The sequence below is a fragment of the Thamnophis sirtalis genome, unplaced genomic scaffold (genome assembly GCF_051295495.1).
Source record: "Thamnophis sirtalis isolate CommonGarterSnake01/CBP01778 unplaced genomic scaffold, rThaSir2_p1.2 scaffold_5, whole genome shotgun sequence".
NCBI lineage: Eukaryota > Metazoa > Chordata > Lepidosauria > Squamata > Natricidae > Thamnophis > Thamnophis sirtalis.
In genome coordinates, this window is record NW_028261385.1 from 121,331,538 (window position 1) to 121,357,957 (window position 26,420).

The following is a 26,420-nucleotide window of genomic DNA, read 5'->3' on the forward strand; positions in this document are numbered from 1 at the left end:
GTCTTAATTCAGACAGTCACGACAAAAATGTAGTTCTAAGAACATGGGATTGCAATGGGATTGTCAAGGTTTTCCAAAAATGCCCTAATTCTACCTAATGCAATAATCTAATAAATCATTCCAATTAAGATATCTGTTATGAAATTATTTAGCAAATAAATACTATTGTTTTACTACCTGGTAACCTAATTAAAAACATTATATACTGTAACTTATCAGGAGCCAGTCCTTGATAAGATGCATATTGTTTTAAATTAGATAACTGAAGAAATAAACAAGTCATAAAATGTTCATAGATAGGATGAGAAAAATCTTGTTTTTCCAGAATTTATCCTAGCTAAATAAACTAACTCTGGGACTTTGAGGTTCTGGGATTTCTCTGAGAAATTGAAGAGAGTTGGCCAATCATTCTCCACAATGAAAACCAACTTGACTTTTCTCTGTTCCAAAGTTACTTCCTTAAAAACATTGAACCATGTTTCTTGCCTGAATGAATGGAGTTGGAGTCTGCTGGTTCTATATTTTTGTAAACACTGTTGCTTCTATCTAGTTTTTACAAGTTTAGCATTCTTCAAAATCACCTCTTCTCATGGGATTAGCTTGATTGGTCTCTAGAATTTGTAAGGCAAAGCTTTTCCTTGTAAATTAGGTAGAAGTGTAAAGCTAGTATCAACTATTGAAATTGCTCAAAGGGCACATTTTATGTTCACTTATCCTCTTTAGCAAAGACTCTCCTCCAAGTTAATAAACTAATTAAATAATATATGCTGGATTTAGACAGAACAATTTGTATTCAGGAATCCCTGTGCACTGTATTGATAATCCAGCGTTTTCACTTTGCATCACACTTTAGAATAGTTTTAGTCAGCCTATTTGCAAAACTAATTCACTATTTTCATAAAGTCTGGATACAAGAGAACTCGAATGGGTAAATTATATATTATTAACATTTGATTATTATGTTTGAAAATTTGGCTGTAGATTATATCTTCCCCATATTTATCAATTTTCTGGAACCATTATTTGGTTAAAACACCAATTTTCAAGCTTAGAAAAACTATTCCTCTTTAAATTCCTTAGATGACACATCACATCTGTGATGTGTTACACCCTGTCACATCATATTACATCTTGCAGAGTAAACAGAAGAAAGGTTATAAACTCAGTGTGTGCATACCAACTGCTAACAAGAATGTGTTTTTGCCAACTTCTATCTAAATGAATGCACTCAGGAGTGACAGTCCTAGGATCAGATAATTTCTGGTTGAAATTCCTTATTCCATCTGCTGGTAGAAAAGTCCCATATCAATAAATAATATTTATGTACAAACCTAATGAACAGGAATACACAAACAAGTCTAAATCTATCTGTTGCCTATTTATATTAAATATTTATATTTAGAATTACTACATAGCTTAGGATCAACAAGAAAATAAAGCATTTTTTTTTGTTATAATGAATTGATTTGTTCTTCAGGAAAGGCATTTATTCATTGTAGCCAGCAGTAGTCATTACATAGCATCACAAAGATGATTCCTGGTAGCATGATGTTGTAGCTGATACATGTAGCTGATCATAATATTGTTTTTATACTTTTGGTGCCCTAAAATAACTTGTATTTTCATGGTTCATTGTATTAAATAAGTAAATTATATGGATTTTTGAAGACCCAATGCTGAAATACTGGATTTATGGTTGCCACCATAAGACTTTTTCCTTAAAATACATTTCATCTCTTCTCCTGTTTCTCTTTTTTACTGAATATTGCAAGCCGATGCAGTATGACTTGATGATATTGTTTCAGGGCTTTATTCCAGTATGCAGAGAGCAAATTATACATATTGATAATGATAGATTTCAACCAATCATTTCAACCAATACAAAGACATAGTATAAAGCTAAAAAGAGTGTCTTATATTTAACACTGATTGGAGAGGTTATGTTACAGAAGGGGAAAATAAATGTTTATCCTTTAAATTTCAGCAAGGACAGGCTAAGAAAACCAGTTGCCTTTGATATACATATATTTATTAGAAGTGTCAATCATTTGCAGTAGAACATGCAAATCAAAATAGATAGCATGACATTGGAAAAGCAAACAGAAGTGGTCTCAGTTATTGTGGCCATTCCTTTTAATCAAGCCAAGAAAAAAACACGAGTTTACTCAGCTTCTAAATAAAGCAGTGACTGAAGTTCACTGTTTAAAAACTACAAAATACTCAAGGTAATATTTGTATACAAGTTTAAGAAAAACCTGGTTAAAGAAGTAAATCTGAGACTGGCTTTATAAAATATATTTTATAATAGCTCTATGATGTAGCTGTTATGGCCCCATGATGTAAACATGGTTACATTTTATGAACATTTCAACACTGTTCTATTAAATAACACATCACCAGCTGTTGCCACATTATTATGCTTTGATTTCTGAAACAGTTCAATGTTTATAGGTCTTTGCAATGAGCAGGCATGGAAATATTATTAGATATTTCTGTACAACAATACAAACACAATGCCTCATCTTTATACAGAATTGCTCTATATCACCATTTTGCTTAGCAAACAGCACAGATATTTTAAGATAATGATACTATTTTATTTATTTCAGATTAATCTATGGCTGGATTCCAGTCAAGAGAGACATAGTTAATGTGCATCTGTTTTCAATTTCTTGTGTCCATAATTTTAATATGGTGGTATAGATTTATCTCTCTTTCTCTCTCTACACTCCCACACCCCTACGTCATACAGAAGATAATTGGTGCAGCCATACTGAATCATAAAATCACAGAACACTATGGTCTTCTCAATATAATAATTTGAGATTAATGTAATGGTATTCAAAACGTAAGATGATATTACTACAATTGCTTATACATTAGTCTATTGTAATTCTCTATCATACTAAAGAACATTTGTTTGCTAATAATGACTTAATTTGATTACAAATACATTTTATCTTATTAAAATGTTATTAAAATTTTGATTGTTTCGTTTCACAAATGTAACATGTCATTTTTTTATATTTTTAGTTTATATAGGATACTTTATAGTTCCATATATATTACCATAAATGAAACTTCAAATCTTTTTTCAAGTGTAATCATTTTCTTTAAAAATATATATATCAAAAGTTCATGTTGGGTACTATGCCACTGAATAAATTCTGGAAGGATTTTAATAATGAAGTTATACCAGTTATAATAGAAAACTTTTCTTATATGTTACTAAAATGCAAAGCAGACAACAATTAAAGGCAATGTTTCTTTATAAAAAGAGAGGGCTTTGGAATTTCTCTTTGAATTATGCATCATTTATTGGGAATCTTGTCACAACATGAATCCCTTTGGGGTGAACGCAATTGATTTGAAGGTTAAAATAAATTAATCTAATTCAATTTATTGGAAGCTGGCCTTGGGAAACACACTGACATTTACTACATCAGCTTCAAAATGCAGTAATGTATTTATGAGTAACTTGTTCATCTTCACAAGCTTTTATTAATTATGGCATTTTAAATGACCCATTTAAATTTGTATTAGTTTTGCTACGAGTTTGATGTTATTATCTCTCTATGGTAATAGCTACAAGTTTCATCACTTTTACATTAACAATATTGAGATATTTGCTAAGCCAAAATTCCATTCTCCATCCCTTGCCTACTGCCTGATCTCTTTTCTCCTTTATGCTGACTATGCAGCCATACTGTCTGTAACTCAAGCAGGCCTCTGAAGATGCCTTAAAGCTCTAACACTAAAATAAAATTACTCTAAAACAAAGTATTGGTATTCTTGAGGAAATGCTCTCAGGCCCCAATTAGATGGACAAATTCATTGACCAGGTAAAATCCTTTAAATACATAGATGCCTATTATCAATCTTTTGCCTGCTGGCCTACCTAAACAAAAGAGCTTCTAGTATTCTAGTATAAACTATAGGATCCGTCGCTATTACTAAATTTGCAAGCAATTATTTGTTAATAATGATGTCCCAGCAGCTATTAACTATTTATAGCTAAAGTTCTGGGTTTGAAACTGCTTGGTCCTCAGCTATGTATTTACCTGGAATACATACCATTTACTAGTTTAGAAGCAATTCAGTCAAAATTTTTGAAAATCTTACTACAAATTCCTTATTCAAATTCTAACACAACTGGAATTAGGTTGCATGTCCCTCAGGGACCAGTTAAGACTGCCGTCTTAGATTCTGGCTGGAGCAAGTCTGTTGGAGAACTTTCTTAGTCTATTTCACCTTTCTAGATAAGTTGTCTCCTACCCTAAGAAGGCAAATTAATGATGATTTTTTTTATTAACACCATTCTTGCTACTATCAACCCTTGAGATGTTATCTTCTTGTTGTCTTTAGTAAATTCTCAGTAACCTTCATTGTGGATCTACTGTATATCCTGATAGATAATTTTATCTGGATTTGCAGCACCAAGCTCCTAAAATCTTTGGATATTTCCACTGCAGATAAAAATATGTGTCTTTCCTATTGCAATTATTCTATCAATAGCTCTGAGTAATTGTTATTGGGGAACATGAGTGGAATTCTGCTAATACTGTAGTAACATACAATGATTTCTATGGTGAATGCAGTGAAATGTAGTTTTAGTAGAATATGATTCTATGTTGGAATTCAATTATTAGATAATTGCAACCATAATTTCTCTTGAGATTATCAAATATTTCATGTATCATAAACATGAAAAATATTAAAATGGGTTTTTCTGCTGTAATTGTGTTTACTATGTTTGGGGCTTTAAGCTGTTTTCCAGTTCTCTGGTAGTTCCCTGATGCTCCAGGATCTTTGAACGATACGGTTCAGTGGTTCTGAGATCACATCTGCCAGCTTCTTCAGAACTCTGGGATGCAATCCATTTGATCCTTGTGATTTCAACTTCTCTAGAGTGAATAGGTTGTCTTACCATTTTTGCCTATTTGGATTTCTATTCCCCATTTATCTTTTGTGGTACTGTTTTTGATAGATTGGACTGTTTTTTCCTTTTGTGTAAAGATGCAAAAAATGAATTAAGCCCCAACCCTTAGTGAGAAGATTACTGATCGTTTCCTTGTCTCTTTTGTTTTGTTTTTTATATGTTGAAAAAAGTTGTTTAAAATAATTTTTGACGTTTGTTACAGTATTAATTCATTCCGAGCCTTAGCTTTCCTGACTTCATCTTTGCAGCTTCGGGCTATATGTTAAGATTCTGTCTGAGATGTGCCTTTTCACTTTTTATACTTGTCCTTTTTGTCTTTCAGTTTATCAGAGAGTTCTTTATGGAGTCATGCTAGTTTCTTCTGGAAGCTCTTATTTTTCTTTTTCAAGAAGAAGAAATATCATTGTGCTTTAATATCATTTTCAGGATTCCCCAAGCTTTTTGAGTTTAAGATTTTCTCTTTAAGATTTCCATCCATGGAATTCTTCCCAAGCACTCTCTAAGGTTGTTGAAATCAGCTGTCTTAAGTCCAAGACTCTAGTTTGATATTGTTCTATTACCGTGTTTCCCCGAAAATAGGACATGTCCTGAAACTAAGGCCATGCCAGATTTTCGCGGTGGCCAAAAATATAAAGCCTCCCCCGAAAATAAGCTCTAGTGAAGGGGTGGGTTTAGCCAGAACAGGGGGCAGCCTTTCCCTTCCCTGGTCACCTCAGGGCTTCTTGGGCCCTTAATCAGATCAGCTGGGCCGCTCCATTCACAAAACAGCTGATTCGCGGATGCTTCTCAGGCCTCTGCCTCCAGCAAACTCCGGTCGCTTCTGCAGCCAATTGCAGCTGCAAAAGAAGCCAGAGGCCAAGCAACACAACCCAAATGCCTCATGCCCTCCTTGCATAATGGTGACAGTCACAGTTCGCAATTCCGTCCACGGAACAGGAAAAGAAGGCATGGAAATCAATACACCTGGGACATCGGAAGAAGCCATGCGAGGAGACACTGCTCCCGAAGTGCAGGAAATCTCCCCCCACCTGCAGATTGTCCTTTCAAAGAGAAGTTTCACCAGATTGAAGGCGACACAAACGCCACCTTCAGCCACCTCTTCGTCCTGGTGAAACTCCTCTTTGAAAGGACGATCTGCAGGTTGGGGAGGGGAGATTTCTTGCACTTCGGCAGCAGTGTCTCCTCGCAGGGCTTCTTCCGATGTCCCAAGTGTATGGATTTTAATGCCTACAGGAGGTTGCTTCTCACCTGCATATTCACATTGAAGGCTCAAAATGGGGCGTTTTTGCAAATGGCTTGAAAATGGGGAGGGAGATATTCCTGCTTCTCCCCTTGTTCTGAAGGTCAGCACAGACTGAGAACAGGATAAGAGATGAAATCCCCCCTCCCCATTTTCAAGAGGTTTGAAAAACGCCATATTCCAAGCCTTCACATTATCCAGGATTGCAGGATAGAAGGCATGTGGGAGGATTTTGTCTCTTATCCTGTTTTCAATCTGTGACCTTCAGAACGGGGAGAGGCAGGAATATCCCCCTCCATATTTTCAAATGATTTGCAAAAACGTTTCATTTCGAGACTCCCGCATATTCCAGGATTGCAGGTTTGAAGGCTCGGAATGAGGCGTTTTTGCAAACGGCTTGAAAACGGGGAGGGGAGATTTTCCTTCCTCTTACCCTGTTCCGAAGCTCAGCACAGACTCAGAACAGGATAAGAGGCAACTCCCCTCCTTTTTCCTGGCAATCGTTCTTTCCTTGGGATTTCAGTGCAGACGCACATCCCCCAAATGCTCTATCCGAAGCCTTCTCTGTATCTGTGCAGAGCTCCCAAGGAAAGGATGGTGTGCATGTGTGAGAAAGAGATCCCTACCCCCCCCCCTCCCAAGGCAACCACATCCCTCCACTAACCTGCTTTCCTGCTCCACTGCCATGTGCAGGGCAAGAAAAGTAGTTTGTGAGACTACTTCCAACTTCGCGAGATCTTTTTTTCTTTTTTTGGTAAAACTTAGAAGGTATTTTCTGGGTTTTTTTTAACAATAGGCACAGTCTACTTTTCTTGTCCTGCATGTGGAGCGGAGAATGGAGCTGGAAAGCAACTTGGTGAAGGGATGTGGCTGCCTTGGAGGGGGAGGGTGTGTGTGTGTGTGTGTGTGTTCGTTCGTTCATTCTGCCAGGAACGAACGAACACACACAGGCCAGAGCAGCACAGTCAGCTGCCCCATGGCCAGCAAGCAGGGCAGACGAAGGCCAGGATGCAAGGAGAACTTGGGTCATTGTGGCCACAGGCAAGCAGATGGTGGGACGGAGAGGGTGGGGCTGGTGGACTTGCTGCTTCCTGCACCTGAAAAATAATAAGCCCCCCCCTCTAATAAACCCAAGGCCATATTTCATGGGTCAAAAAATACAAGACCTGTCTTATTTTCGGGAAAACATGGTACATGCTTTTTTTATGTTGAATCCCAATATTGCATGGCCGCTCTTCCCACAAAGTTCCTGTAACTTCAACCTTTCTATCATTCCATCTCTGTTAGTGATAATTAAGTCCAGTCTGGCTGACCGTCTAGTTTCCTTCTCTGTCTTTTAGATGACAAAGTTGTGTGTTAGGTTGTCAGGAACCTGTGATTTTTCACTAGGTACAGAGATTGTCTTAGCGTAGTTAAAGTTGTGGTGTGCTTCCTACACACCTTAGTTTGCTGATTAGTAAAAACTTCATCTATTTCCTCTGTTTGGTTGGGTAGCTTGTAATATACAGCTATGGCTATGCCATTCTTATTTGCTTTTATATTAACCCAAATACATTCATCTTAAAATACATACATTTTTATCGTTGTTTTATTGTATTTCTATAGAGGTGTAACTCTACCTCTTTATTAGTTCTGTTTTCAACAGTTTGAATCCCTCTGGCTGTATGTTTAGTCATGGGTTTCATTCCAACAAGTTTCGGCAGTGGCTGTGATGTCATATCTGCCCTCATGTACGAGGATATCAAATTCACTGTTTGTCCTCATACTTTGAAACATTAGTGTATATGCATCTCAGTTCTTTTTGACTAATTCTGTGTTTGGTTTTTACATTTTGGAATTTGTGTCTGAGTTCCCCTTTTTTCTTACCATTTGGTTAATTGCCCTGAGATTTGTGCTTGGAATTATCTTTCAAAAAATCATCTCCCTGCCTCCCCCCACCCCAGTTTTAGTTTAAAGCCCTTTGCATAGGTTCAGCCAGTTGGTTTCCAAAGATATTTATCCCAGTTCTTCCGAGGTATAGCCCATCCCCTGCTAGAAGTTCAGATGCATTGCTAGAAGCAATCCCAGAATTCCTTGTTGCCATTGCTAACCAAATCACGCTAGTTGTTAGGCTAGGACCCACCCTGATCCAATCCATACCTGGCTTGCTCCCTTCTAGCACTGAACCCAGTAAGTTAAGGAACTACCTCCTCTTCACCTCCCTTCATCTGCCATTTTGGCTGCCTTACAGTCTTCTCTTTTGCTGGTCTTGCTGCCCTGTGCTCTGCTTGCCCTACTGCCTGTCAGTGCTACTATTCTGCCAGCCCTGTGGCCAAGTGACATGCTTTCCTCCTCCCACTGCTGACAACGTGTACCCAGCTTGGTCGTAAGTGAGGCAATTGCTGGCTGTGCCAGGCCTTCTTCCCAAGGCCACTTGAACTGTTCTCTAAATCAAGCAGTACCTTCTCATTATGCTCTGGAAGACTTTGGAAGCTTTCTGAAGGCAGTAAAGGCCAATTGTGGGTGGCAGGACCAGTGAATGCAGGGTAGCAGGGCCAGCAGACTGAGTGGAGCACAGACCAGCAGGATGGCAGGTAAGTGGAGGGAAGGAAGGTGACAACAGCTCAAGCTTTGTGCTATGGTGCTGGGATGTCCAGCCACAATTTAAATATTAGTATTTTTAGTAATAAATATAAAATTAATGGCAGACAGCTATTTTTATATTGGTCCATGTCTGTAATACATGTAGTAGTAAGTTCTTCGTTTTGCTAAGATCAAGTGATTTTTTAAAAATTACAATTTGGTATAGAATTAATGGGCTAGGTTTATGTTTTTGAAAATCAGTGAGAATTCTGAATACACATCATTGTATTGGAATAGGGCAGCTAGTAACAAGAGGCTACAGCTATATTAAAAAGTAATAAGTAGTGTAAGAGACCTGGAAATAAATTCATTTTTTTCAACAAAGCAATGAGAAAATAGTCCCAATTTTGTCTATATGAAATAGATTATTGTGAGGATGAAGATTATCAAGTGTATTATATACAAAAAGTTCATGTAAAATTCTATAGCAATAGTCCATATTGTCTGTCTCCACTTTGAATAGAACCTGAGGTGAACAAGGAGCAGGACTTAATACATCCTTAGAACTAAAAGTGCTATTTTGATCTTATAATGCTATAAATACATTCACATGGGATTTCAAACATAAAAAGCCCTTTGAGACCTTGGCCTTTTAAAAAGCTTTTATCTAATTAAACTCAACAATATTTATTTGTCCCTAGGCAATAGGCAAAAGATAGCTAGTTTTTGCCTTCAACAAATCTCAAATGTAACAAGCAAAATGTTCTATTGCTTGAAGTGCCAAAGCCAAACCCACTCTTAATTTTCACCGGGCAGGAAATAGTTGCTCATCAACTTAATATTATATTTGGCAAACAATGTCCCTGTAAGAAGGTCATATTATAAGCTCAGGGTTTAATTTTCTTTGCTACATTACAAGTAATACTTTAGTATCTGTTCAAACTACATACGCCAAGAGACTACACAATGGACACAGAGAACTACACAAGAAGAAAATATTTATGTTTTAAGTTTTAAGAGAGGCAAATTACTTATTATTGAATGGGGTACAGATCAAGGATTACTTGATTATGGAAGTGAATAGAATAGCACAGAGAAAACATTATGAATTAAAGGGCACTATTCTGATGTATATTTTAGTATAGAAACTTGTGCACTGGCAAACAAATGCAAAATGACCAGTGATAATTCACTGATGTCATAATCAAATCGTCACGATGTCTAACGTTTTCCCCAAACAAATTTGCTGTGATCAAAATAACACATTTATCCTGAGAATGCAATATTTTCCCCAAATACATTTATGGTCTTCAATTTTATGTAATAAAATACATAAGGTATTTTAATATCTTGCAGTTAACAATTGAGCATTTACACATATTTTCAAAAGCAGAAGACTGAAAAGCAAAGCAAAATGTGTAGTCCTGAAGCCAGAACTTTCTTTATGTTTCTGATATATACAAACTGTACATCTGTTACATATTTGTTATAAATTATAAATCTCAAGAAAAGGAATATTTTGGATTTATCAATCTGTACCAAAATTTAAATGCATTAGGAACATTTATAAAATTGTAGAGAGGTCCAATCTTGCAAACTATGAACTTTTTAAAGAGGTTGACTTATGAACTGACATATATGTTAGAATAAAATAATCTGCAAATAAGAGTGTAGTAGATCTAATATATTAAAGGAAATGTCTGTAAAACATTTGAGGATATCCCTTTGAATATAATGTACAGTATCTGTCAGTATAAATGTCAAGATCTATTTTTTTTTGTTTTCAACATTCAATATAATTGTTATTTTTGTTTTATTTTGTCAAGAAGTGTTATGCCTTTGGGGACTTCTCAAATGCTGCCATTGTCACTTGTGTATCTAAAGGCTGTTTCTGTATGCTTTCCTTTCTTCATAAAGATGCCAGTGCTGTTTTTCCAACCAAAAACAATTTCAATTAGCCTATATCCTTACTACAAGCATAACATGACAGTGATACAAGAACAAGTATTGATTTAAACAAAAAGCCATTTTTAAAAACAGTGTTCATTCTTACCAACTCCAGTAGTTATTGATTCTGTGTCAATGTTGTTAGCTTTTTTCTTTGCCACTTCAGCTAGTGCCAATTCACCCTTATCTAGTGCAAAGTAATGGATGTCCTTTAGAAATAAAGCAAAATAAAAGATTAATCTAAAATGAATCTTGGGCAGGTAACAAAGAAGAATTTGAAAGGTTCTTTATTCCTTCGATCAGATACAGAGTTGGAAATGATGAGACTATATTTATAATTTTCTCAATGTTTGGAAATGCAGGTTTATAATCCAACTTGAATTTCTTTACTTAGTAATGAATGAAGCAGTAACCATTAACAGAAAAAATAAAGCCATTCAATCCTGTGGTACAACTAAACTTTTAATAAACAGCTTAGACTTTCTTATTGTAAAAACCAAAGCTTTGGCAAATATCCCAGTATAAAGGAAACATGAAGGTATATAATGAAGGTATATTTTTCCTAACATTTCCTAGTGATTTGTGATATCTTAATAAATATTTATAACTTTCTTTGCCTTTTTATTCCTGAATGTCTCCAATCTGGATTTTTACTTTGTTTATTTGAGTCTGAAAATTAGAGGCATAAGTAGCTTGGGAAATTTCATTTTATATTCTAAATCAGACCAAATCAGCATTTTACACTCCCCAGGCCACATGTGTCTTTTTGGCTGTCCCTATCAGGCCTCCGTGAGGTCAATAAATGAACACCATGCATGTAATACAACTGCATTGCTTTTGTTTTGAAAGCAACTGGTTGTTTTTTTTAAAAAAAATTATGTATGTACAAGCATGCGTGCCTACGGATCTTCACAACCCTATTGGCTTCTTGTTTTCTCATGTGACCCCTTGGGAAAATTTCCCATAAAGTATATCCATCAGAAATGCTTGTTTTTTTTAAAAAAGAATTGTTAATATGTCAAAAAGGAAATAAATGATTGGCAAATAATCCTGTTAACAATATAAAGTTAAATAAAATTTAGTTTCTGTAAATGCAAGTTTGTCCCATTTGAGTATAAATAAATATGAATACTGTTTCATGATTCCATGTAAAGGGAAAGTTTCTGAGCCCTCCCACCAAATCTTACTTCTATAGTTGTTCCTTTTCAAGATTGCTTTTAATTTAGGTGGCCTTCCCCTCCAGAATGGAATTTGAGAGAAAATATCTAGAAAAGCGTTTAATGGGTAGAAATTAGTGGGTGTATTATTCACTTATGTGTGGTTTTTTTTTGCTCTTCTTTGCTGTTTTTTACTATCACATCCAGTTTTGAAATGTAGTCTTTTTGACCACTCTGGTTCCTGTAAAATATTTTGGGTGTATCTGGATTGCTGGAATATCCTGCCATGACTAGAGTCCCCAATTGATTCTGGAGGGTTGGAGAAGTATTAACTACTCCTGCTAGTCCAGCTCAAGTATGATCTATACCTTTGTAATGGTTTGTGAGAAAGAATGTTCAAATAAGAAAGAGCATAGCTCACCACTGCATAATGGGCAGAGAAAAAGGCTCAGAAGAGACCTTTCCTAGCTTCTCAGACTGTAATAAGAGATGGGAGATTTGTGTTTTCGGACTTGCTATATTTTGTTTTTGTAGTCTTACAATAAAGTAGAATTAAGTTGTATGGTCATCTTTCCTGTCTGGTCTACATGGGAAGGTTGACTTTAATTCTGTAAGTGACAGAAACCAAAAAACTCCTCAGCTTAGTCAGTGATTGCCAGCCTGTAGCATCAGAATTGTGGCTACAGCTATTGTTGAGAAGATTCAAGCTCAATAGCAAAATGTTTATGACACTTGCCCAACATGTAGAATGCCGGTGATTCAAACTTGGAAGAATTCTTTTAGACCAAGAAACTTATTTTTTCCCCCTTGACTTTCTTTCCTTCCTGTTTATACCTTATGTTATCACTTCTCGGTCATTAAAATCCTTCTATCTCAAGTGACTGAAAAAATAAAATAAAATGGTACATCAGTGGTATTTTACATATCAAACAAATGTTATAACCATTATGTCACTCAGATTCCTGCTTTTCAATAGTACCTGAAGCTTACTGAACCAAACTGGGAAAATACAGTAGAGGAATTTTTGTTTCAAATTGGTCGTTATGCCTGCTAAAACTTCATAGGTTGTATATAAAATGTTTATATGCACATGCAAATATATGCCCATGTATGCATAAACAAGACCAACAAGCAGGACTAAATCCCTTCTAAACCAGTTCCAAAATGTATCAATCTGGTTGGTTTAGATTTAAGGCAGCATCAGCATACGGTAATCCTTATTTGTTTTGCTACTTAAAAAGCCATTTCTCATTATACCAATCTCTTCTTTTCAGTGGATCTATTAATATTTTTTAATCTTGCTTGCTAAACAACACTTCTAAGTACATGGTCTTGTCCCACATTTAAATTCCTCCTTGTATCTTTGCATATTGAGTAATACAATTTATTTAATATGCATGTACATATTCAGATATGGCAACATTTTTCAGAAATGGCATGTCACTGGCCTTCTTCTTAAGGTTGAGAGAAAGTGATTGAACCAAATCACTCAGCTGGCTTTGTGCCTAAGGCAGGCCTAGAACTTACATGCTCCAGGCTTGTAGCCTTAATCATTACACCAGACTAGATTTATAGTCTGATTTATACCAGACTAAATAAGAATGGAACACTTATAACTTTATCCAGATCTTTTATGTATGTTTCCCTACCCCTGCTGAAGTATTATTATTATGTGGTTAATCTTTGGTGAGATTCACAGCCTTTGGGGCTGGTTGGTAGCTCAACAGCTTGAGTCCTAACTGAAGACCTAGGAACTGTTAAGGTAACATTGGAGGATATAATCTGTTCCAAGTAGGGTGGCTTTTTGTGGAATCAGAATGTTCAAGTCTGATAAATTTAAAATTTCTAAATAGTGAGGTAGCCCTTTAGGTATTGCTCCAAGGGTTCCAATTACAATTGTGACAACACACGATTTCTTTTTCCGCAGTCGCTCAACTTCAATTTGCAAGTCCCTGTATTTTGTGATTTTTTCTTGCTGTTTATCTTCAATTCGTGCATCTCAGCTTCAATTCAGGTATTGCAATGTCAATGAACCATACTTTTTTCTTTTCAACTATTGTTATGTCAGGTGTGTTGTGGGCCAATTGCCTGTCAGTCTGGATTCTGAAGTCCCACAAGATCTTGACTTTCTCATTCTCTAAAACCTTCTCAACCTGATGGTCCCAGTGGTTTTGCTGTACTCAAATCCAAACTTTTGGCACAATTTCCAGTGAATGATCTTAGCAACATGGTCATGGTGTTGTAGGTAGTCAGTTTGTGAAATTTTGCTGCACCCACTGATCAAGTGGTCGACTGTCTCGTCTTTCTCATTACAGAGGCGACATTTGCTGTTGGTGGTAACATGTTGAATTTTTGCCTTCATGCAGTTTGTGGCTAAAGCTTGTTCTTGAGCTGCCAAAATAAAGTCTTCTATTTCTTTTTTCAGTGCTCCTGATCTTAACCAGTTCCAAGTTAGCTTTTGGTCAGCTTTGCTTCAATACTTTTCAAGTATTGGCTATGCATAGCTTTGTTTTTCCAATTTTCAGCTCGCTCCTCAATTACTTCTTTCTTATATTCAGCTTTTGACTTAGTTGTCTTTAAAACACCTCCTTTATTTACTTTCTTAATCATTGGTTCTTCACTTTTCTGGATGTAATCATTCAAGCTGTGTTTTTCTTCTTCTAGGACGTCGTAATGTATTTTCGTAATATGCGTGCAGATCCAAGCAGTGCGGCTTTTTGCATTTGACTGATGGTGATTTTGTCAATTTTTAACTGTTTTAAATGTAATTCCAGTGCTTTTGGAATAGCACCCAGTGTGCCAATTACCACTGGAATTATCACTAATAATTCCATTATCACTGGTATAACCATTATCACTGGTTTGTGCCATAGTCGTTGAATTTCGATTTTTAAGTCCTGGTATTTTGCGATTTTTTCATGTTCCTTCTCGGCGACCCTGCTATCACCTGGTATTGCAATGTCTATGATTGTTACCTTGTTTTTCTCAACCAGTGTGATGTCTGGTGTATTATGCACCAGTATTTTGTCTGTTTGTATGCGAAAATCCCACAAGATCTTGACCATCTGATTTTCAGTGACTTTTTCAGGCTGATGTTCCCACCAGTTTGTTGCTGTTTTAATATTATAATTTTTGCAAAAATTCCAATGGATCATTTGTGCTACTGAATTGTGCCGCAATTTATAATCAGTCTGCGCAATTTTTTTTACAGCAGCTGAGTATGTGATCAACAGTTTCATCAGCTTCTTTGCAAAGTCTGCATTTGGCATCATCAGAGGATTTTTCAATTTTGGCCTTAATGGCATTTGTGCGGATAGCTTGTTCTTGCGCAGCCAGGATTGGTGACTCTGTTTCTTTCTTTAATGTACCTGTTGTTAACCATAACCAAGTTTGTTCACTGTCCACTTTATCTTTTATTTTTTCCAGAAATTGGCCATGCAGTGCTTTGTTCTGCCAACTCTCCATTCTTGATTTTATCACATCTTTTCTGTATTCTTGTTTCGTCTGTTGGGCCTTCAGTAGTTTTTTGTTCTTTACTTTGATTAATAGATGTTCTTGACTTTCTTTTAAATAATCAGTCAGTGCATGTTTTTCTTCTTCAACTGTTTGCTTCACTTGTAATAATCCTCTGCCACCTGATTTTCGGGGCAGGTATAATCTATCAGTATCACCACGTGGATGTAAACTATAGTGCATTGTCATTAGTTTCCTGGTTTTTCGGTCCAAAAGGTCCAAATCAGCTTGTGTCCAGTTAACTATACCAGCTGTGTATCTTATAACTGGTATTGCCCAGGTATTTATGGCCTTGATTGTATTTCCACCATTCAATTTAGATTTCAAAATTTTCCTAACTCTGTTGGTGTACCCTCGCCTGACAATAGTTTTTACTTCTCCATGCTTGATATTATCCAACTGCAGAAGGCCTAAGTATTTGTAGGCTTCATTTTCGTTGCATTTAATTAGTTGGCCATTGGGCATTTCAATTCCCTCAAATGCAGTGATTTTGCCTCTTTTTATGGATACAGTGGCACATTTTTCCATGCCAAACTACATTGAAATATCGGTGCTGAATACTCGGACTGTGTTTGTCAATGATTGGATTTCTATTTCTGACTTTCCATAGAGTTTCAAATCATCCATATATAGTAAATGCGACATTTTTTCAGCTTCTTTGGCTGTTTGGTAGCCTAATTTCATTTTTTTAAAGATTACTGATAGTGGGATCATTGCGATGATGAAGAGAAGAGGTGAAAGTGAATCGCCCTGGAAAATTCCTCGCTTGATATTAACCATTCCGTAGATCTCATTCCCTACTGCCAACTCAGTTCTCCATTGTTTCATCGCCTTTTCAGTAAAGGATGTAATATTTTTGCTAATGCCAGTTGTTTCTAAGCATTTTATGATCCAACTATGTGGCAGTGAGTCAAATGCCTTTTTGTAATCAATCCAGACCATATTCAAGTTCGTTTTTCTGTTCTTACAATTTTCTAATATCATTTTATCAATTAGAAGCTGATCTTTTGTGCCCCTGCTCCTTCTTTTGTTGCCTTTTTGCTCTACTGGCAAGATGTTGTTTATTTCCAAATAATCCATCATGTTATCTGCAATAATGCCTGTGAGTAATTTGAAGGTTGTTGGCAAGCATGTTATTGGTCTGTAGTTTTCAGGTGTTGTTCCTTTAGTTGCATCTTTCTGAATCAAGTATGTTTTTCCAGTTGTCAACCATTCATCAATTTGGCCCTTTTGTAAAATTTCATTCAGTTGACTGGCCAATATTGCATGTAAACTGGTCAGATATTTGAGCCAGAAACCATGTAATTGGTCCTTTCCAGGTTCTTTACCTTTTTTACTCGATTTTTGACCATCTCAGTTGTTATTTCTAATACTTACATTTGTTTGTTGCCAATGCTTTTCTCAAAGTCATGTATCCACTTTGCTTCCTTATTGTAGTCCTTTGCATTTTCCCACAATTCTCTCCAGAATTCAACTGTGGCCTGCTTTTCTGGTTTTTCACTTTTGGTGTCACCATTCACATTAAGACTTTGATAAAAACGCCGTTGGTCTGATCAAAATTGCTGATTTTGTTTATATGGGATGATTCGTGCCTCATATCTTTCAATTTTTCTAGCTGTTGCTGTTATCCGCTGTTTTACAATCTCTGCAGCTTCATTGATGTTTCTTGTATCCAATCTATATCTTCTGATTAGCCGATCTATGGTTTTGTTGTTTTTAAGGTGTTGCTCATGCATGTTCTTTAAGTTACTAGCATCTGCCCTTAATTTTTTGACTTTTTGTTCTAATCGGATTTTCCACTTTGGCTTTGATGCTTTTTCTGTTGTGTGACTAGGTACTTTGATTTTAATGCCTAGTTCATTAGTGACTATTACAGCTGCACTGTACATTAACTGGTTCGTTTCCAAGATGGATCCCGATTCAATTGTTGAAAACACTGCATTAACCATTTTCATGATAGGGGCCAAAATTTTCTTAGGCACAGTTTTTAGTGATGGTAAACGTTGCCTTTCCTCATTAAGCAGAAAATATCTGATCCTTCAATTCTTTTTGTTTTTGAATTAGTTCATCAGTTGGTTCAGTGATAACTGGTTCTAGTGGTGGTGGTGTTATTTCCTCCCCGAGAGCTTCTTCTGGGAGTTCTACTATAATGTCTTTAGTTGTGTCTTGAATATCAGTTATTTCTGCTTGTGATAGTTTTTTTGGTTTTGCAATTTGCCTGAATTTCCTCAAGTTCAACTTCACTAAACACTTGATTCCGTATAATAAATAGCCTTTGATCTGCTAGTTGTTGTTCACTAACATTTGAATCTGGATATTGTTCTTTCCATAATTCATACATTCGCTTTAAATAACCTCTTTTTTCTGGCTCTGAGTTGTAGTAACAGGCTATTATGGCACGGTTTTCATCTGCACTATATTTTTGTCGTTTTGTTGGCTGGTCCACTTGTAGCCCACTTGTCGACGGATGTCCAAGGACCCCAACATCCGCCGCGGCCCTTGTTAACCCGCGCGACGACCGATGCAGTGTAAAATTTTTATTCGTTTCTTTCACCATATTGTATGGGTTGGCGAGGTATTTTTATGGGGCCAGTTGCCAACCTCCTTTCTCATCCGGGCTTGGGACCGGCAACGGCGGAGTTGTTGTTGTTATTGTTGTTGTTATTATTATTGTTATTATATACAAAATTGTGACAACCCAAGATCACCAAAACTTCTATTTTCTTCTTCTGAACAATTTACTATTGCTCTTTGTATAAATTCAAACTGAAAACTGACATAATTCTGTTATCTTTTTTTCAGGGGACAGCCAAAGATACCTAATCTTATTTAATACTTAAGATAGTTAATGAGTGTGTTTTTCATAGCCGTATAATCTGATGATAAATTATATTTCTACACATAATCAAGTATTCTGCTGAACTGTGCAAAATAATTCAATATTTCTATATATAGCCTTGGTTTTGCAAACAGACTCCTGTTATGCAGTATCAATGGCAACAGTTACCAGTGGCAATTGCGTGTCTGACTGCAATAATGACAACATTTAAACTGAATGAAGTTTGGTTAACTTACTTTCTATTCAATATAAACTCCACAAAATGAAAACCAAAGAAAATTATATTTTAACAATACATTTTCAACACATTCTTACAGTATTTTCCACATAATTTTCTTTATTTGTTCCACCCAGCAGTTTTCTTATACAATTTTTTAAAATATTTCTTAGGCTATAATACTGTACACAATTATCTGGAATTTAAAAGATGTATATCCTTCTGCATACCAAGTTCCCAGGGCATTTTATAAATAATTTGTTCACAAAATAAAGTCTTGCAACAATAAACTGTTTAAAATCACAAGAGAAAAATAGCAGAAAGGGGAATCAGAAGGCTAAAAATGAAAATCAAGATAATTTACCTCTGATTAATAATTCAAAAATAAAAAAAGCATTAAAACCTGAAGAGAACATTTTATAGAGTGTCACTTCTATGTTTAATGGTGGGGCTATTTGAAGAAAAATCTCTGCTGAAGTTTTTTAATGTACAGGTACCTGTATCAAATAGTTCTTGAAAATACCTGATCCCAAGTTGTAAAGAATTTTGAATGCCAAAATCAGCATTATGAATTGATATACTTAGTATATATAGGTGAATATGCATCTTATAAGTACTGTGACTCATTTTCTCTTCTCTTCTTTTCCAAAACAGAGAACTATTCTCCAAACCATAAAAAACCAGGCAGTGTTGTGTACAGGAGTGGGGGGGGGGAGAGAAATGGATTAGTACGTCAAAACAGGAAGATAGGAAGAGTGAAAGTCACAATGAAAGCCTTATTTCATTTCTACATGGTTCTACATGAAAGGAACAGGTCTTGTATGGTCCCACTTCTGCCATCGCTTTGAACCTCTATCTTTTCTTCAGGGATGTCACTATTCACAAAGTCAATCTGCTGATGGGAAGCAAGTGTTATTTTACTTATTAGCTTGGGGTTGACAGGACTATCCCAACAATAGATTGTTTTATAAATTAATACTTATCTGGCAAGTGAAACCGAAAGCAAATGGCACCATTTTTTCCTATTACCACATTGTCATCACCTACATAAATGACTGTTTCACTATTGCCTTATCTTTTCCTACAATACTGTGCTACAATATACATACATACCTACATACATACCTACATACATTCATACATACATACATAATGTGATTATGAGAAAATAAGACTTATGGCAAAACATAAGCTAAGTAGTAGCTGTGCAAGTGGAACTAAGTACATTACCATGTATTTGCTTGGGACAATACTACTTATCCCGATTGATTTCTTTAATTGTAGTTATCATAGACATATCTGCTATAGATGTATATTTGCATTTATGCTTTAATAATAATACATTTAATAAGCATTCTCATTTAAAGTAGATCCAATAAATGCTACTTCATTTAAGTTACCTAAAAGGGCCACAAACTATTCAAGAATTGTGTGTAGCTATAGTTATTGTTGTTAATATCAAAATCACTTTTTCTGCAACAAGTGTTGCTTATCCTTCTTATTCAGAGGCTTCTACTTTGCTCACCTTGGAACATAAAAATAGAGGAACCAGTAGTAGTTTACATTCTACTGGCATGCAGGAAAAATAACACAAATTTCAATGCTGAGAGCATGCAGTGAACGCTTATTAAAGTATCTTTTCATGGACATTAATGCAGCTACAGCTTGAACGCTAAGACATTTTGGAATAAAGGGAAATACTTTAGATTTCTGAAGGACTCAGATCTCAATAACAAGTCTTTATTCTAGAATGAAGAGCCTGGTCCTCCAAATATTGCTAACCTAGAAGCTGACTATTGCTTCTAATATTTCTTTCCATTGGTGGTACTTCCTTGTGCTGCTGGGAACTGTAGTTTAAAATCACATTAAAAAGCCATATAATGAGCACCAGAAGAAGAGAAGGGCAAAGTTGAGCCTAACCATCTTGCAAAGGATATTCTCCCAAAATATCAACTAAAATGTACTGGTCTTCCATTGTAGGACATTGGCATTCTGCAAGATGTAGAAGAGGCACAGTGCTAACCTTCAAATTTTCTAACCCGTTCCCAGGAAATCTGTTTTAGAACATCTGTTATAATTATTCAGTGATGTCATTGCATAATTATGAATCAGTCTATTCTTTTGTAATTCTGACAATGAAATACAAAATATAAATCTTTTTATGAAGATTTTTTTCTTCTATAAGAAAAATATATGTGTCACTACAAAGCTTTCTCTTTAAACCTTCCTATAAGAAGCACAACTGCCTCTGTATCTCACGTATGGTCAAAACAATTAAGCATGTCCTGGTATTGTGCAGATTTTATAGGGAGTTACACAATATCTTTATTATGTTCCTGTTAGTAAAGTTTAGGTCACCTGAATGAATTCCTGCTTACCTATTTACTTTGAGACAGGCAGCCTGCCACTATCAATGAAAAAAATGGCACAGTGGGATATTCAGCATAATCTATTGCTTTTATATTACTATTTCTTTCACTGTTTACTATCTGGTGCTAGTGCTAGTTGGCTGTTGTAAGTGATTGGCCTTTGGCTGTAATACAGGATTCATTTATTAATTTATTCAAATTCTCCTTTTTTGTGTTATGATTATTGTAACAGAAACACTCTGAATAATGTTAATAGTTTCAAATGCCTGCATTTATGCACTTAAGGAAGATTTATGTCTCTCTCTATGGTGTTTTCAAAGTAAAGCATCCCAAGTAATTCCTTCCTAAGTATATGCAACCATAATTGGAGTAAACTTGTAAAACTTGTTTTTATTCTTTGATAATATTACAAATCAGTAACTTAAGGTAAAAACAGAATGGTGTAAGAAATATGAGTCATCCCCGATGAATATAAATGTTTAACTTTAAATGGTTAGAAATGCAAACCTAAGGCTCAAGGAACCCCCAACCTTAAGAGAAGTTAAAAGATGAAGGCATACAACTCCTAAAACTCCTGGGAATTTGAAGGTGCTTATAATACTTGAAACAGGTGTGGTTTTAGAAGAATGTCTGTCTAGAGGCAAAGTGGTAAGAATTTGCCATCAATATTACACTTCCTCTGTCCATAATCCTAATAACTTGTTAAAAAGGAGAGCCCCGAGGAACTTCTTAAAGGGATAAAAGCTTATACTATCAATTCAGCTGAGGTAATACCGTAATTGTGAATCTCTTTTTTATTACGTACTTAATAGTATGTTCATCTGATACAAATGAATTAAAAGAATTTTCATATTAAACTCACGATGCCAAATTTTCATAACTGGCTGTGATACTTGAAAACATTTTTAAAAAGTGAATTTTCTGCTCAGATTTTTTAAATATATAAAGCACTACTAAATAAAGTTTATTTATGGTTATATACATTTTTTCTTTGATTATACACTTCTTTGTTAAGAACTAATTAGATTCTTTCAACAACTATGTAAACGAATATAATGCTGAAGAATGACAATATGTTTCCACAATTTAGCAACACAATTTCTGGGAATTTTGGAAGCTATGGAAGCAGGATACAAGGGTGTGCATTGTGCACTAAACTGTGCTTATAAAATAATCATTGCACAATAAAAATTGGTGAACTATATTTATATGTATATAATGTATGAATTATGATCCATGTGGTATGCTATAATTTTCTTTATTATTTATATTAAACAATTTGTTAAAATTCATACATATTATTTTCAAATAAATTTTCAAAATCACGTTTTCTACACCAAAATGGTGCCACATATGAATATTTATGATGTAGATGCAAATTGTATTAAAGTAGCATAACTATTTTTATGTTAAGAATATAAAGGAACTAGAAAAGTTCTAATATTTTCCTTTACAAAATTATTTTATTTGCCACATAAATTAAACCAGCACTGATTTTGAAGAATCAAATCTTGAACCTATCCATTCAAAATTCCAAGAATTTTTCAGAATGTTTCTTATATCTATATTGACCCTCACATATGACCTTTATTCAAGTGTATGTCCTTGGGTCTGCCCTATTTATAAAAGAACATTAGCTGCCCTTTCAAACTGATGGCGCCAAAAGATGGACCCCATTACAAAAGTATTTAAAATGAACAACTTTAATAATGCTTGGTTTTTGCTGTCATATATAACAGCAATCCCCAATCTTTTGGGCACCCGGATCCATGGAAATGTTTTCCCCATGCACTGGAGGATTGGAAGGATTTGGCCTGCTACCTAGATCCCACACATGCGCAGGTGAAGCTTCACACACTTGCATGGCCCCATTCTTAATGGTTTGAAGTCCGGGGGTTGGGGGACCCCTGATAAATAAGATTAGTTGCTTTGGCACAGTAAAAATAGATGGCATCCATTTATTTCATTTATTTTTGAATTTTATACAAACTAATAAACATTGTTTCATTTATATGTGATATGATACTTTATGCAATAGTTTTTATTTGTATTGAAGGCCATTGCCTGAGTTGCCTACAATAGTATTACAGTTATTGTATTATTCTCACATTTAGGCACTTCCAGGAGAATTAGCAATATACAATACTTAACAACTGTCACAAGAGTGTATCTTGATTGATATCTCACCTCAGGCACTCTCGTGCAATGATTGTGTTTGCAGTATTTTCACTCCATTCTTCAGAAAGTTCTCATAGCAGTTTACAAACTTAAGGGTACCTTCGTTCCTAGTCTTCCATTCGCATTTTACAGATTACACTGAACACCACTGACAAAAATGTTGCAGTTTCTATACATTCTCCTTCTCCCTGCACCTCCCATATAATCTGCCTTAGAGAATCTATCATGCTCCTGGAGTAGCATATTTTGAAAAGAGTGACAGTGTATGAATCCAATTTATTGGTGGATGCCATTCTGTTAGAATAAGGATACTCCAAATAGTGCACCAGAAATGACAAGTCAATTACTGATGGTTCAAAGTTATGACCGACACCCCAACATTACATATGAGTCTGTTTCAAAGTTATCACAGCTGCAATGGCCCTGCAATCATTCACTCTTACAACACACTGTGGAGATGCTGCAGTGCCCTCACAGCCTTTTTTGTTTTATTTATTGAAGAAATGTGGCTTTCTCAGGAAGGGGAGGGAAGGAGGGAGGGAGGGGATTAAACAAGAGAAACGTTTTGGGAAGCTCATATTGAAACTGCCACCTTTTATGCAGCTTCCCAAAGTTCGTTAGAGGCAGGAGAGGTTTGCAGCTGGCTGAACACCAGTCAGCTGATTAGTGCAAAAAGACCAGAAATAATTGTCAGAGACCCTTTGTTGATCTTTCCCACCTGTCCCAAATAAGTGCTAAAACTAAACTCTCCATCTCTGCGTTTCCATCTTATGCCTTTTAAAATCCTTATCTTGACTCCAGACTGAAGAGTAGAGGGACTAATCAAACAAGGAAAGAAAATCTTTCTACAGAATCCAATCTGGGTTGGTCACCAAGACCAGAGGTTTATCTTACAAGCTTTTGGATTCATGCCGGAGCCCATCCTTAGGGAACTTCTCTCTAGCAGAGTGTGTGCCTGCTAGAAGAATGCACTCTGCTAGAGAGAAGTTCCATGATGATGGGCTCCAACACGAGTTTAGTCAACAAAATAGAGGATACTTGGTCTTTATTTATTGAGGAAATGTGGCTTTCTAGGGGAAGGAGTTAAGCAAGGGAAAGGTTTTGAGAAGCTCGTCCTGAAGCTGCCATCTTTTATGCAAGGGGCAGCTTCTCAAAGCTTAGCAAGTCACAGAAGAGCTTTGCACCAATAGCCAGCAAGTCAGTGCAGAAAGCTCTGAAAGGCCAGGGAGCTCCTTTTTAATCCTAGAAAGGCAGAAAGAAGGACATGGACAAAATTAAGAAAGGCAAGTGTGGCCAGAGTTTTCCTTCCCCATTGCTTCTCGCTGGCAAGACAGTCAGCTTTTGGTAGGCTGGCATGTGAGGCACCCAAGGGGTATGTTGGGATGGGGGAGGCCTTGAGACTAGATCTCCCAGGATCTTCCCCACCCCTGAGCTCTATCTAACAACTTGTTCATTTGTTTAACAAATGTACTGGGCAGAGCAAGGATGGCTGGTTGTTACTTGTGGCAGTTCATTTAACATTGTCCCAACTTTGGACCCTAAATAGGCAGGCACCATTATGGTTGTAATTTGAGGATTACTTCTACTGGATGCAACAAAGAAGGTAATTAATAGCCTTAGTAGGCTAGTACTCGATATTGATTCAAATGTGTACCCAAAATCTTTGTCAAAATTCTGGAGTCATTTTACAGATTTAAGAATCTTAGAAATTGGGGCTACATTATCTTTTTATAGTATCCAACTGTATTGGTGGCTAATCTACATTATTTTACACTTAATGCTCAGATTTTACATATATGCAGCCTGAAATATTTCAATCCTAGTTCAATTACATTTGCATTTTAGTATGCATGTTTGTAAAAAGATTACATTTGTACTTACATTTAACTTAATTCTTTTAAAGCACTTGTACATCTAAAACAAGATTTTTGTTGCTGATGTTTTAAAGAAGCCACTGTTATAATTTGTCAAAAAATTTACTCACTAAAGCTAGGTTGCAAAAATTCTATAGATACAGATTTTTTTTTTTTTTTTGTATTTCAGAAGTCCAAGAATGGCCCACTTCACCTCCAGGCTTTCTGCTTGCCTCCTAGCTGTTATGCATCTATCAAACTCACTCACTCTCTCTCACTCTCACTCTCACTCTCACTCTCACTCTCACTCTCTCACTCTCTCTCCCTCTCCCTCCCTCCCTCCCTCTCTCTGTATTTTCTTATGAAATTGTAAAACATTTTAATTTAATTTAGTTTAGCACACAATTCAATGGTGCACCAAGCTAAAGAAATTGGATTTAAAAGAATGGCTAAAACCTATTTGAAGTTATATAAGAAAAAAACCAGAAAATGTTTGGAAGAACCAGTCAAGATTTAAGTGGTAGATAAATGTTCAAAAATTCCTCCAAAACTATTTGAAAAGTGATGGGAAAAAGCAGAGCTGTCACTTACCTGGCTGTGATAGATAAAAGTGGCCACAAGATATACATGGTAACAAGAAAGGGAAAATCCCTTTTATGTTAAGGAAATAAAGGATTTCAAAGATTACTTATTTATTTATATTTATATCCTGCCTTTATTTTTGTTATAAATAACTCTTATTTTCCTCTTAACAACAACCCTGTGAGTGAAACAGTTCCTTCCCAAGACTAAAAATAAACAATGAACAAACAAGCAAACAAGAAAGAGTCATCCACTTGAAAGGGAATGAATATAGATACCTCTTTCTTTAGACCAGGATAAAATTGCAAGAGAGAATATTTGTACACTGGTGCAAGAAAAGTAAATCCTCCTATATAAATAAAGGAGAGTTGAAAACAATAACTGCCTCAAATAGCAAGGAATGATTTGAATTGAAGGCACAGTTATATGAAGCAAGCGCTTCAGACTTTTGCTCTGCATGGGAACTAATGTACCTGTATAGAAGATCTTTATTCCAAGCATAGAAAAGACATCTAGTGATTCTGAATTTCCTTCAGTGTTTTCAGAAATTATGGCATAGGACATTCTTTGTTGAATGCTCAACACAATAGTTTACCATTTATGGAAAGTAGTGACAGACAGATTGACAGAATCATTATATTTTCATCTGTATAGGTGAACAGTATCAATTGGCCAGAGGCACTATTTACTAAAGAGTCAGTTGAAGAGCGAGATCCTTCTTATTTGTTCACATAGAAAATAGGCATTGAATCTTCAGAAGTTAACTGAATCGTGGTTTTGAACTATAGACGCAAACACTTGAACTACTATATCTAGAAAGGAACTAATCATTACTACATAGAACTATAAATATGGAACTGGGATTGTTGAACATTATCTTGAAAGGAGCTGTGACATCCAAGCCACATGGAAGAACAGTTTGCAAAGAATACCAATTGTACTTCATATTTGGATCATCTGTATTTTTTAAAAAAATGGACTCCACTTGCCTGGGAATTTATGTTTATTTAATGTTAACAAATTC

At 35.7% G+C, this 26,420-nt stretch overlaps 1 protein-coding gene across 10 annotated transcripts in view; it reads right to left on the minus strand.

The window, feature by feature from the left end:
• WDPCP (WD repeat containing planar cell polarity effector) overlaps nt 1-26,420 on the minus strand; it is a 151,258-nt gene that overhangs the window by 29,653 nt on the left and 95,185 nt on the right. For 7 of the 10 annotated variants that reach the window (XM_087716805.1, XM_087716804.1, XM_087716802.1 and 4 more), the window contains one exon: nt 10,795-10,897. The exons of 2 other annotated variants lie outside the window; for them this stretch is intronic. In XM_087716805.1, coding sequence (XP_087572931.1) covers nt 10,795-10,897 — 103 coding nt within the window. Of the gene's footprint in view, nt 1-10,794; nt 10,898-26,420 lie in introns of those variants that run through there. One more of the 10 variants, XR_015696799.1, reaches the window with a different exon arrangement.